Raw genomic sequence first — 14,637 nt, 5'->3', positions numbered from 1 at the left:
TCTACTCTAATTCTTACATCATGAGACTCTATAAATGAATCTCATAGTAAAAATACTTTTTGTTTGCTTTACAATTTAAGAGTAAAATTTAGATCTCACTCAGATCAAACTTCAAGTTCAAATATAACAACAACAAAATGGCAAAGAAGTAGTCACTAGCTATCTCCCCTAACTCTATCCTCCTTTTTTAGATCTGAATTGTGTGGCTTTAGGCCTGGATCATATTGGGTCACAGTTATTGCTTACAGTCTGGAAAATAAGAATTTCCTTGTGCTTCTGACTTTCTGTAACTTAACCAACTTCACCAGCAAGCATAACCACACATTCTGATTATCAGACTGCTGAACATGTAAACATGCTGGTTAACCCCAAAACCTAAGGCCAGCAAATGACATCACATCTTTTAAAACAAAATATGCACAACAAAATAATTTGAATAGATTTTTCTACTATTCTAAAGAACATTCAGTGGTACAATAAACACAATTAATATCCACATAACCATTAACTTTTATTCAGCCGGCTTTCGTAAAGAAATTCAGGTAAGTAACTTACTTGTTGTACCTGAACTGCCAGCGCTCTTTTTTGCTTTGCTTTTTGGTTTAGATAATATCACTATTAAAACAGAACACCATGCTGTGACGCTGTAATTATTTAAGTAATAAAAAAGTACAACATACAAAGCAAATGCTTTTTCATAGCGGCTACTCACCTGAGAGCTTTTCCCACATTTAGCATCTCCTGAAATGATCACAATTTGACTTTGAAGCAGATTCTCCATAAAGGAGTATTTTTCCTTCCATATTGGAAGATCCTCTCTCTCTTTCAGAAGTTTATAATAACGTGATGAATACGGCAATCCATCAAAAGGGTTAAGTTCCAAATCCTCACAGGCCAGAATCCCCGCCTCATCCCCATCACTAGAATCAAGGGATTCAGGAAAATAGCGTTTTTCAGAGGAAGAGTTTGGACATTCCAGTTCTTCTTCTTCCATCTTGTCCAACTGAGCTTAAGCTGCTGGCATTCTCCCACAACAACCACTGCAAACAGTGTTGAAAGTCTACATATACAAACTCAGATGTCCCAATCTCTAGGACTTCAGTTCAAGGTTTTAGCAAGCTGAATTCCTCAAATCTGCATCTGTTCTTCTTTGCTGCATTAGCTACTGTGCTGGCTCACTCCAGTACTCTTCAGCACGTTAAATGATTGTCAATAAACCATGCTAAACACAAACAGAAAAAAAAAAAAAAAAAAAAGGAAAATCAGGTGCATATACGTACAAGATGTGAAAAGAAAAAGCACAGGCATTCAGAAGTAAAAGCATGATTTTTCCTCTTAACTGGATACGTCTGTCATGTCTGCTTAAAAGGCCAGGAATAATTTAGGTTAGCTCTTAAAGTCTGGTTGGCTGCAGTTCTCCCCGCCCAGCTTGGAAAATGATTCCACACTGGACCTGGTGCTCTCTGCTTGACCTCTATCACAGGTCCATGCATCTTGACTGACAGTGAATAGAAAGCAACAGGGGGACATTGTGTGAGCCTCAATCACGTGGTCACTAATCCCACTACAAAAGAGATGCCAGAACCTATAAAAGGGAAAACGGTGAGGGCCTGGGGAGTGTTCTCAAACACTGGCTACGAGAGCCTACTGTTTATTTATTTATTACTAAGAACTCCTCTGGTTTAAAGGAGAATATTAAAAAAAAATACTTCATTTTACATTTGCTTGTGCCAGTTTACAAAGTCAAGTGAGTGACTTTCTTACTTTTCCCCATCTGAGGCCACTGCTAGCCTTTATTAATGAGGTCTTTTGTTTGTTTAATTAAACCAGAAATCTCAAGCATATTTCTCGAGATTCCTGGGTCCAATATGTCAGATTCAAGAGGCAATAAAATACACTTAATTTAAATGAAGAAGTGAAAAATTGCCTAAGAAAGGGTAAAATTTAAACTAGTAACATTCCCGACGTTTCAGGTAAAGGGTCCTTCCTTTTCCAATCACTGGTGATTTTTTTTTCTTTATTTTTTATTTTTTTTAACTTTATTTTTTACAATAAACGCATATATTTAGAGTGTACAATTTGGTATCCCAGTCTCCCAATTCGTTCCCCACCACCAACCCTCCCCGCTTTCCCCACTTGCTGTCCATATGTTTGTTCTCTACATCTGTGTCTCTATTTCTGCCTTGCAAACCAGTTGATTTGTACCATTTTTCTAGAGTCCACATATATGTGTTAATACACATCTGTTTTTCTCTTTCTGACTCACTTCACTCTGTATGGCAGTCTCTAGGTCCATCCATGTCTCTACAAATGTCCCAGGTTCATTGCTTTTTACAGCTGAGTAATATTCCATTGTATGTATGTACCGCATCTTTTTTATCCATTCATCTGTTGAGGGACATTTAGGTTGCTTCCATGTCCTGGCTATTGTAAATAGTGCTACAATGAACATAGGAGTGCATGTGTCTTTTTGAATTATGGTGTTCTCTGGGTATATGCCCAGTAGTGGGATTGCTGGGTCATATGGTAGTTCTATTTTTAGTTTTGCAAGGAACCTCCATACTGTTTTCCATAGTGGCTGTATCAATTTACATTCCCACCAGCAACGCAAGAGTGTTCCTTTTTCTCCACACCCTCTCCAGCATTTACTGTTTATAAATTTTCTGAGGATGCCCATTGTAACTGGTGTGAGGTGATACCTCACTGTAGTTTTGATTTGCATTTCTCTAATAATTAGTGATGTTGAGCAGCTTTTCATGTGCCTCTTGGCCATCCGTATGTCTTCTTGGGAGAAATGCCTATGTAGGTCTTCTGCCCATTTTTTGATTGGGTTGTTTGTTTTTTTGATATTGAGCTGGATGAACTGTTTATATATTTTGGAGATTAATCCTTTGTCTGTTGATTCATTTGCAAATATTTTCTCCCATTCTGAGGGTTGTCTTTTCCTCTTGCTTATAGTTTCCCTTGCTGTGCAGAAGCTTTGAAGTTTCATTAGGTCCCACTTATTTATTTTTGTTTTTATTTCCATTACTCTAGGGGGTGAATCAGAAAAGATCTTGCTGTTATTTATGTCGAAGAGTGTTCTTCCTATGTTTTCCTCCAGGAATTTTATAGTCTCTGGCCTTACATTTAGGTCTTTTATCCATTTTGAGTTTATTTTTGTGTATGGTGTTAGGAAGTGTTCCAATTTCATTCTTTTACATGTAGCTGTCCAGTTTTCCCAGCACCACTTACTGAAGAGGCTGCCTTTTCTCCACTGTATATCCTTGCCTCCTGTGTCATAGATTCATTGACCATAGTTTATCTCTGGGCTTTCTATCCTGCTCCATTGATCTATATTTCACTTTTTGTGCCAGTACCATACTGTCTTGATCACTGTAGCCTTGTAGTATAGCCTGAAGTCAGGAAGCCTGATTCCACCAACTCCGTCTTTCCTTCTCAAGATTGCTTTGGCTATTCAGGGTCTTTTGCGTTTCCATACAAATCGTAAAATTTCTTGTTCTAGTTCTGTGAAAAATGCCATTGGTAATTTGATGGGGATTGCATTGAATCTGTAAATTGCTTTTGGTACTATAGTCATTTTCACAATGTTCATTCTTCCAATCCAAGAACATGGTATGTCCCTCCATCTGTTTGCGTCATCTTTGATTTCTTTCATTAGTGTCTTGTAGTTTTCTGAGTACAGGTCTTTTACCTCCTTGGTTAGGTTTATTCCTAGGTATTTTATTCTTTCTGTTGCAATGGTGAATGGGATTGTTTCCTTAATTTCTCTTTCTGATCTTTCACTGTTGGTGTATAGAAATGCAAGAGATTTCTGCATGTTAATTTTGTATCCTGCAGCTTTACCAAATTCATTGATTAGCTCAAGTAGTTTTCTGGTGGCATCTTTAGGATTTTCTATATAGTATCATGTCATCTGCGAACTGTGACAGTTTTACTTCTTTTCCAATTTGGATTCCTTTTATTTTTTTCTTCTCTGATTGCTGTGGCAAGGACTTCCAAAACTATGTTGAATAGGAGTGGCGAGAGTGGACATCCTTGTCTTGTTCCTGATCTTAAAGAGAACGCTTCCAGTTTTTCACCATTGAGAATGATGTTAGCTGTGGGTTTGTCATATATGGCCTTCATTATGTTGAGGTAGTTTCCCTCTATGCCCACCTTCTGGAGAGTTTTTATCATAAATGGGTGTTGAATTTTGTCAAAAGCTTTTTCTGCAGCTATTGAGATGATCATGTGGTTTTTATCCTACAGTTTGTTAATGTAGTGTATCACATTGATTGATTTGTGTATATTGAAGAATCCTTGCATTCCAGGGATAAACCCCACTTGATCGTGGTGTATGATCCTTTTAATGTGTTGTTGGATTCTGTTGGCTAGTATTTTGTTGAGGATTTTTGCATTTAAATTCATGAGTGATATTGGTCTGTAGTTTTCTTTTTTTGTAGTATCTTTGTCTGGTTTTGGTATCAGGGTGATGGTGGCTTCATAAAATGAGTTTGGGATTGTTCCTTCCTCTGCAATGTTTTGGAAAAGTTTGAGAAGGATGGGTGTTAGCTCTTCTCTAAATGTTTGATAAAATTCACCTGTGAATCCATCTGGTCCTGGACTTTGGTTTGTTGGGAGATTTTTAACAACAGTTTCAATTTCATTACTTGTGATTGGTCTCTTCATATTTTCTATTTCTTCCTGATTCAGTCTTGCAAGGTTATACTTTTCTAAGAATCTGTCCATTTCATTCAGGTTGTCCATTTTATTGGCATATAGTTTCTTGTAGTAATCTCTTATGGTGCTTTTTATTTCTGCGGTGTCCGTTGTAACTTCTCCTGTTTCATTTCTAATTTTATTAATTTGAGTCCTCTCCCTCTTTTTCTTGATGAGTCTTGCTAGAGGTTTATCGATTTTATTTATCTTCTCAAAGAACCAGCTTTTAGTTTTATTGATTTTTGCTATTGTTTTGTCTCTATTTCATTTATTTCTGCTCTGATCTTTATGATTTCTCTCCGTCTACTAACTTGGGGTTTTGTTTGCTCTTCTTTCTCTAGTTTCTTTAGGTGTAAGGTTAGATTGTTTATTTGGGATGTTTCTTGTTTCGAGGTAGGATTCTATCACTATAAACTTCCCTCTTAGAACTGCCTTTGCTGCATCCCATAAGTTTTGGATTGTTGTGTTTTCATTGTCATTTGTCTCTAGGTATTTTTTGATTTCCTCTTTGATTTCTTCAGTGATCTGTTGGTTATTTAGTAGCGTATTGTTTAGCCTCCATGTGTTTGTGTTTTTTACAGTTTTTTTCCTGTAATTGATTTCTAATCTCATAGCACTGTGGTCAGAAAAGATGCTTGATACAACTTCAATTTTCTTGAATTTACCGAGGCTTGATTTATGACCCAAAATGTGATCTATCCTGGAGAATGTCCCATGTGCACTTGAGAAGAATGTGTAATCTGCTGTTTTTGGATGCAATGTCCTATAGATATCTATTAAATCCAGCTGATTTATTGTGTCATTTAAAGCTTGTGTTTCCTTATTAATTTTCTGTGTGGATGATCTGTCCATTGGTGTCAGTGGGGTGTTAAAGTCCCCCACTATGATTGTGTTACTGTCAATTTCCTCTTTCATAGTTGTTAGCATTTGCCTTATGTATTGAGGGGCTCCTATATTGGGTGCATATATATTTATAATTGTTATCTCCTCTTCTTGGATTGATCCCTTGATCTTTATGTAGTGTCCTTTCTTGTCTCTTGTAACATTTTTTATCTTAAAGTCTATTTTATCTGATATGAGTATCGCTACTCCAGCTTTCTTTTGATTTCCATTTGCATGGAATATCTTTTTCCATCCCCTCACTTTCCATCTGTATGTGTCCCTAGGTCTGAAGTGGGTCTCTTCAAGACAGCATATATATGGGTCTTGTTTTTGTATCCATTCAGCCAGTCTGTGTCTTTTGGTGGATGCATTTAGTCCACTTACATTCAAGGTGATTATCGATATGTATGTTCCTATTACCATTTTCTTAATTGGTTTGGGTTTGTTTTTGTAGGTCCTTTTCTTCTCTTATGTTTCCCACTTAGAGAAGTTCCTTTAGCATTTGTTGTAGGGCTGGTTTGGTGCTGCTGAATTCTCTTAGCTCTTGCTTGTCTGTAACGCTTTTGATTTCTCCATCAAATCTGAATGAGATCCTTGCTGGGTAGAGTATTCTTGGTTGTAGGTTCTTCTTGGTCATCACTTTAAATATATCATGCCACTCCCTTCTGGCTTGTAGAGTTTCTTCTGAGAAATCAGCTGTTAACCTTATGGGAGTTCCCCTGTATATTATTTGTCATTTCTCCCGTGTTGCTTTTAATAACTTTTCTCTGTTTTTAATTCTTGTCAATTTGACTACTATATGTCTTGGCATGTTTCTCCTTGGGTTTATCCTGCCTGGGACTCTCTGTGCTTCCTGGACTTGGGTAGCTATTTCCTTTCCCATGTTAGGGAAGTTTTCAACTACAATCTCTTCCAGTATTTTCTCAGGTCCTTTCTCTCTTCTCTTTCTGGGACCCCTATAATGCGAATGTTGGTGCATTTAACATTGTCCCAGAGGTCTCTTAGGCTGTCTTCAGTTCTTTTCATTCTTTTTTCTTTATTCTTTTCTGCATCAGTGATGATCACCATTCTGTCTTCCAGGTCACTTATTCGTCTTCTGCCTCAGTTAATCTGCTATTGGTTCCTTCCAGTGTATTTTTCATTTTGGTTATTGTGTTGCATATCTCTGTTTGTTCTTTAATTCTTCTAGGTCTTTGATAAACTTTTCTTGCAACTTTTTGATCTTTGCATCGAGTCTTTTTTCAAAGTCCTGGATCATCTTCAGCATCATGATTCTGAATTCTTTTTCCAGAAGAGTGCCTACCTCCTCTTCATTTAGTTGTTTTTCTGGGGTTTTATCTTGTCCCTTCATCTGGTACAAAGTCTTTTGCCTTTTCATTTTCTCTATCTTTCTGTGGCTGTGATTTTCAGTTCCACAAGATGAAATAGTGCTGATACTGCTTGATTCTGCTGTCTGCCCTCTTGTGGAGGCAGCTGTCTAGGAGGCTCGTAGGTGCTTCCTGATGGGGGGGACTGATGGTGGGTTGGGCTGGGTGGGTGGAGCTCAGTAAAACTTTAATCTGATTTGGTGGGTGGAGCTCAATGACACTTTAATCTGCTTGTCTGCCAATGGGTGGGGCTATGTTCCCACCCTGGTGGTCGTTTGGCCTGAGGCGACCCAGCCCTGGAGCTTACAGGCTCTTTGGTGGAGCTAATGGTGGACTCTGGAAGGGCTCATGCCAATGAGCACTTCCCAGAACCCCTGCTGCCAGTTCCCCTGTCTCCTCGGTGAGCCACAGCTGCCCCCCACCTCTGCAGGCAACCCTCCAACACCAGCAGGTAGGTCTGGTTCAGTCTCTTATGGGGTCACTGCTCCTTCCCCCTGGGTCCTGGTGAGCACACTTTTTTGTGTGCCCTGCAAGAGTGGAGTCTCTGTTTCCCCCAGTCCTGTGGAGGTCCTGCAATCAAATCCCACTGGCTTTCAAAGTCTGATTCTCTGGGGATTCCTCCTCCTGTTGCTGGACCGCCAGGTTAGGAAGCCTGATGTGGGGCTCAGAATCTCAGAACGTCTGCGGTATAACTCTTCTCCAGCTTGTGAGTCACCCACCCAGCATTTATGGGATTTTATTTTAATGCGATTGCGCCCCTCCTACTGTCTCATTGCGGCTTCTCCTTTGTCTCTGGATGTGGGGTGGTTTTTTTTGGTGAGTTCCAGTGTCTTTCTGTCGATGGTTGTTCAGCAGTTAGTTGTAATTCTGGTGCTCTTGCAAGAGGGAGTGAGCCATCTTGATTCTTCTCCCACTGGTGATTTTTTAAAAATCTATTCAGTACTGCTGGAAATAAGCACCTTTTCACATTAATCAAGGGAAAACTAAAAAGACAGAAAAACTCAAGTATAAAAGAATAATAAAATACATTTCATGCTATCTTGTCACTCAGATCACTCTTTTTACAGCACCCCATTTATCGGAACTATCGCTTTTTTTCTTAATGTATAACACACCACTTTATTTTTTTAACTTCCTTTTTTAATTTACTTTTTACTTATTATATTTTAAATTTAGTTGGCTGCACCAGGTCTTAGCTGCGGCATGTGGGATCTTTTTTTTTTTTTAGTTGCAGCTTGTGGGATCTACTTCCCTGACCAGGGATCAAACCTGGGGCCCTTGCATCAGGAGTGCGGAGTCTTAGCCACTGGACTACCAGGAAAGTCCCAGAACTATTGCTTTAGATCATCAGAGTTAGTGGTCTCAAGTGGCTAGCTCCTAATCATAAGTAATAAAAAAACCTCCTCCATTGGTCAAGCCAGGCCCCAAGGAAACAGTCAATCACTTAAGAAACATTCGCTGAATGCTTTTTCAGGGCTTAAATTAATAAACTAGGCACTGGACACACACATACTTTGGGGGTAGGATAAAGAATAGAATTTTGGGGATAGAATTTTTAAAAAGTCACATATGAATAGGCCAAAAGAGGGAGAAACTAATAACCAGGGTGGGAAAGGACGTTTTAGCTCTATGAAGGTAGAGCTCTTCAAAATTCATTCTGAAAGCCATTGTCTTAAAATTATAATGGAATTATAATCGTGTGATAACACACATGTAACATGGAGTAACTCTACAATTCCTCACTGCCCCATGGCTGAGACCAGATCCACAGAATAGCTCCAAACACACGCTATCCTGAGATCAAAGGACAAGCTGACTTTGAGAAGATATCCAAGAATGAGAAAATTCTACTGCTTAAGAGAAGTTAACATTTTGTTTTATATTCAGTTTTTGTTTTGTTCTGATTAGAATCCCTTCCAAGGGATCTCCTCATACATGTAAATTAAATTACTGTTACTATGACCAATGATTGCCTTAGGTACTATTTCTGAATTGTTTTATCTTTAAAAAAAAAAAAAAAGGTAGAGCTATTATTTTTACCAAATATGTGTCCTTGAAATGTTTTTCTTAATGTTGTAGTACTCCCTGAAAATGTAATAATCTTGTAATTAAAGTAAAATCTTACTTATAAAGTACTGACCACTTTGAATCCTCAGGAAACAGTCACGTTTTCTGAATAGTCATCTTTCTAGAGATCTAAGGCTCATCTAGCCCGTTTATAACATACAATGTGTACAGATACATCACCCACTTCTGTTATGGTGATGACTGAAAGGTGAGCACAGAGTCTCTGCCACTGCTCCCAGGGAGAGGTGGAGCCTATTTCCTCCCCCCTCAAGTCTGAGCTGGCCCTATGACTCACTATGACCACAAGAATGCAGTAAAGTGATGCTGAACTACTACCAAGGCATTCGCATGCTTGAAACACTTCCCCTTAGAGCCAGCTGTCATTCTGTGAGATGCCCAAGCCACACAGAGAGGCCACTGGGAAGAGACCAAAGCTTGGTGCCTGCTGACAGAAAGCACAGACTGCCAACCATGTGGGTGAACCGTGGAAGATGCTTTAGCCCAGTAAAGCCTCCAGATGATCTCAGGCCCAGCCAACAGTACACCTGGCAGAAGGAGCAGCCACAGGAGCTGAGTCAACCCAAAGAACCATGGGAAGGGTACATGTCACCATGGTAAGCTACCAAGTCCCAGCAGCAGATAATCAGACTTCTGCCTACTAAACAGAATATATTCAGAATTTAACTTTTTCTTCATGACTCAAGGTCACCAATACATCAGTTCCTATAACAGAATGATGCCTTCAGATTTCCCTGAAGTGACAAGGGTCAAAGGCCAGACTGCAGCCCCAGAGTCCTCTTTTCTCCAGGGATTCAGTACCCACATCACACTGTGCACAGCTCGCTTACCTGGTGAGGCCATTCTCTGTCTCTCTAACCTGCTCTCCTACTTGGCATTTAGAAACCAGTTAGGCTTGTTTGACAGAAATACTTTTAAGGGTTGAGTCCACAAAAGGCTCTACACTGAATCCAATGACTCTGTGACTCTGAAGAGTAAAGCTATGAGGTTTGTGACATGTATTTTCAGTTCTCGCGGAATCTTTTTACTGCTATATAGACTGAGTTCCAGATTTGGAGAGGGGAGTGGCTGAGTTTTGAGCCCACTGACTCCCACAATAGACACAAACCTTACCTCATTTATCCAGCAACTGGTATGAGCCATGGCAATGATTTTCTCCTAGATGTAATTAAATACATACAAGAGATCCATGTCTTAGACAAATTTAGCAGTACCAACCTAAATCAGGGAAAACAAATAGCACGGCAGGCTGCACGTCACTCTAAATAAAATTTAATTAAAAACTGTTCTGTTATCAGTATAAACTACATTCTACTACAAGAATTTTAAATCTGAAAGATTGGCACTTGCTCCTTTTCAAAGCTATCCTACCTGATACTGTAGATTACATAAGTCGTCAAAGACTGCCCTTTGAAGTGAATCTATTACAACTCTTTTTTTTTTTTTTTTTTGTGGAATGTTTTTCTGATTCGTTATCCTCCCCTGTTTTTTTTGTTTGTTTTTTAAATTTATTTATTTATTTATTTTATTGGCTGTGTTGGGTCTTTTTTTTTTTGCTGTGTGCAGGCTTTCTTTTTAGTTGCAGCAAGTGGGGGCTACTCTTTGTTGTGGTGCGCAGGCTCCTCATTGCTGTGGCTTCTCTTGTTGTGGAGCACAGGCTCTATGTGCGTGGACTTCAGCAGTTGCAGCACATGGGCTCAATAGTTGTGGCTCATGGGCTCTAAAGCACAGGCTCAGTAGCTGTGGCACACAGGCCTAGTTGCTCTGCGGCATGTGGGATCTTCCTGGAGCAGGGATCGAACCCGTGTCCCCTGCATTGGCAGGCGGATTCTCAACCACTGCGCCACCTAGGAAGCCCTATTACAACTCTTAAGTGAGTATTTATGAAAATAATACATATGTAGTATAACATGAAACCAGCTACATGTCTGCCATTTATATTTGGCTCTGGTCCAGTGATTCTGGAAACGTAAACATAGTTTATAGACAATGAGGGATAATGTTTGCAAACGACTAAGTGAAACGATTGTGAAATTTGTCCTGAATAACTGTTTCACTGTTCCATGCTCCTCTTCTGCATTTTCCCTCCATGTTCAATTTAATATAAATGGGTTCTTTACACCTACCAAGCTCGCAAATGCACAATTTTAGCAATTGCAGAGCTCTGGAGATTTCCCAACACCTGTCTCGGGACCTCTTCCCTTTTCTGTCTGTAACAGGGCCTGCGTGGTCTCATCCTGTCTCATGGCTTTAATGCCATCATATGTGGAGGATTCCCATTTACATGTTCTGTCAAGCCTCTCTCCTAAACTTCAGTCTCATGTATTCAATTACCTACTCATCATCTCCAAGTTGGGTATTTAACAGGCATTTCAAACTTTACCTATCTAAAACTGAGCTCTGATATTTACCCCAAAGCCATAAACCTGGTCCTCTCATCTTCTTCCTTCTAACTGCTTAGACCAAAAATTTTGAAGTTATTCTTCACTTTTCATCTCAAACCCCACATCTGATCCTTCACTGGATGTGTAGAATAGCAGCCTCCTAAGATGTGCATGTCCTAATCCCCAGGATTTGTGAATATGTACTTTGCTTGACAAAAATGACCGCAGATGTGATTAAGTGAAGGACCTTGGGATAGAGAGATTTTCCTGGAGGGTTCAAGCTAATCATAAGGGCCTGAAAATCACAGAACCTTTCTCAGCTATAGTCAGCGGGAGATATGACTACGGAAGAAGGGTCAGGGAGATGCAACGTTGCTGGCTTTGAAGATGGAGGGAGGGGCCATGAGCTGTGATGTGACTGACCTCTAGAAACTGGGATTCTCCCCGACAGGGTCTAGAAAGCAGCCCCGCTGACCCCTTGATTTAAATCCAGTGAGACCCTGTGATGGACTTCTAACCAAAGCACAGTAAGATAATAAATTACCACTGTATTTGTTAAAGGAGCAATAGTAAACATACATCTGATCACGTCAGTGCTACCTTCAAAATATATCAAGAACCCCATACCTTCCACCGTGAACAGCTGCTCTGAGCCACCAGCCTCTCACCTGGATTACTGCAATACTCTTGACTGGTCTTGGTTCCACTCTTAGTCTCTTGGAGTCAAAGTGATCCTGCTAAAGTCAGCTCACGTCTCCCCTGCTCAAAAATTTCTAATGGCTTCCCATCGCATCTTACTCCAAGGAAAAGCCACAATCCTTAATAGGATCTGCAAGTGCTGTGGGATCGCGACCCATCACTTCTGTGCCGTTTCCACCGGCTCCCTGCCTCGCTCACTCTTCTCTACCCACGTGACCCCCTCGCTATTCCTCCAACACACAACACAGCATCCGCCTGTCTCGGGGACTTCACACCTGCTCTTCTCTCCGTCTGAAATGTCCTTTCCTCGGATATCCGAATGGCCAGCTCCCTTACTTCCTAAAGATCTTCATCAAATGTCAACTCTGTGAGGGCTTCCCTGCCACCTGGCTGCCTTGAACTCCTGCCCACATCCCCATGCCCCACACCCACTTCCTAGCTTCTTAATCTGCACTGTTACACCTCTTTATGTTGTTTACTATTGATATCCTCCACCTGGCTGCAAACACCATGAGGCAGGGATTGGTCTGTTTTGCTCCCCACATCTACAGCAGGGCTGGCACACAGAACGCATTCGATAAATACATGTCAAATGACTGTGTAAGTGATATTATTAGCACATCAGGGATACTGTTGTCCGACTTTCCAGGTTGCCCTCGGTTCAGTGAGTGACCAAGTCCTTCAAAACTTCTCGGGGGGACTTCCCTGGTGGCACAGTGGTTAAGAATCCGCCCGCCAATGCAGGGGACGCAGGTTCAAGCCCTAGTCTGGGAAGATCCCACATGCCATGGAGCAGCTAAGCCCGTGCACCACAACTACTGAGCCTGCGCTCTAGAGCTCACGAGCCACAACTAGTAATGAGCACATGCTCCACAACTACTGAAGCCTGTGTGCCTAGAGCCCGTGCTCTGCAACAAGAGAAGCCACTGCAATGAGAAGCCCGCATACCGCAATGAAGAGCAGCCCCTGCTCTCCACAACTACAGAAAGCCTGCACGCAACAACGAAGACCCAACACAGCCAATAAATAAAAATAAATTCATATTAAAAAAAAAACAAAAAAAACTTCTCAGGATTCTGTTCCTTCCATCTCGTCTTTCATCCCCAGATGCCTATGACCACCTACCTTTCTCCTCAGTCTCTCCACTGCAATCTCTCTTGCATAGATTTGCACTTTCATTATTTCACTCTCCTCAAAGTTCCAGATAGCCTGCTTCTGCTGAATGAATAGAGTTGAAACACTTCTGTTAGGAACTCACTATGTTTCTGGGTTTCGGTGACTTTTTTGCCCTCTTTCATTAACGATACAGAGTAGCCCCTTGCTGTTTTTAAAGCATATGGCCTGAAATTTTGGTAAATCACCACATCCATCAACTGAAATATTTATGCAAGCTCTTAAGTCTTCCCTTGAACCACATACCCAAACCACAAATTAGCTCCTTTTTCAACATTTATTAGAGCTGCTTTTTTTTTGATGACTTGAGAAGAATAATTCTGTAGAAAATCAGAGCTGCACTGAGATTCACACACCAGCGAACGTCACACTTGCTCCAGCAGACCCCTGATCTTTCGGGCCACTTGTAAAGAACCAATGTGAGGAGGCAACATCCCTAAGTATTAGGGAACTAATGAACTGTCTGTACTACTTACTATCTGTTTTCCCCCCATATTTTCAGTCTCTTTACTTGAACCATTACTGAGCTATGTCCTCTTTGGCAATTTCCAGAGTCTGAATCCAAATATAGTGGGTACTTGATTAGCAATTAGATACTGAGTAGATAATGAATCACTTTCTGTTCTTTGGGGATTTTATGCTTTTAAGAATAATGTCTGATTGTATTTTATTACAGGTATTATTCTTAATCTAATTAAGTTTTTTCTATTCTCAAGTTTTCTCATCCTCAATGCCTATATTTTCATGGCTTCCATTTTCTCATTCAGCCAATACTTAGGTGCCTACCAGGTATCTGCCCTGTGAACATGAGGGTGATACACGTGAACAGGCAGGGCTGGGTCCTGTCCTCACAGGGCTTACAGTCTAGCTGAGGATGAAGGTGAGATGTGAAACAAAGACTCTTAATCTTATAGTCAAGTAAGTAAAAGAAGGGAAAATGGCAGGTATAGAGTAGGAAGAAGAAAAGGACCCTGGGACCAGTAAGTTCATAGATGAACAAGGACTATGTCACAAAAATTTGATGTGCTATGGTAAAGAGACTGTGTCTTACTATAAGTGCCATGGGTCTAGCTTACCTAGTCAGTTCTTGATCAAAATATTTATTTTTTTATTCTTTTTGTTTTTCTTTACAGTTTTCCTAAATCTAATATGTTATTCAATTTTCTAAACATAATTTTTCTGACACCTACCTTCAATTTTCTTAAAGTTATTACTGAGATCAAGTTCTAGGAGAGTTAGTGACAGTTGAATGTAAATGGTAGAATGGAACAGATAACAGAGCTGTGAGCAAGCTTACCAAACAGGGCAGTAACAGAAACCAATGACTCGTTTTCATGTGAAAAATT

The 14,637-nt window shown here is 40.3% G+C and overlaps 1 protein-coding gene across 7 annotated transcripts in view; it reads right to left on the bottom strand.

Moving 5' to 3' along the window:
- DHX32 (DEAH-box helicase 32 (putative)) overlaps nt 1-14,637 on the bottom strand; it is a 57,627-nt gene that overhangs the window by 34,635 nt on the left and 8,355 nt on the right. For 2 of the 7 annotated variants that reach the window (XM_057734161.1, XM_057734158.1), the window contains exon 2: nt 713-1,222. The exons of 1 other annotated variant lie outside the window; for it this stretch is intronic. In XM_057734161.1, coding sequence (XP_057590144.1) covers nt 713-994 — 282 coding nt within the window. In that variant the 5' untranslated portion in view covers nt 995-1,222. Of the gene's footprint in view, nt 1-712; nt 1,223-13,243; nt 13,337-14,637 lie in introns of those variants that run through there. 4 more of the 7 variants (XM_057734159.1, XM_057734162.1, XM_057734160.1 and 1 more) reach the window with 4 other exon arrangements.

The sequence above is a fragment of the Hippopotamus amphibius genome, chromosome 5 (genome assembly GCF_030028045.1).
Source record: "Hippopotamus amphibius kiboko isolate mHipAmp2 chromosome 5, mHipAmp2.hap2, whole genome shotgun sequence".
Classification (NCBI taxonomy): domain Eukaryota; kingdom Metazoa; phylum Chordata; class Mammalia; order Artiodactyla; family Hippopotamidae; genus Hippopotamus; species Hippopotamus amphibius.
The sequence above is the reverse complement of the archived record's forward strand: the minus strand, read 5'-3'. Positions and strand labels throughout refer to the sequence as shown.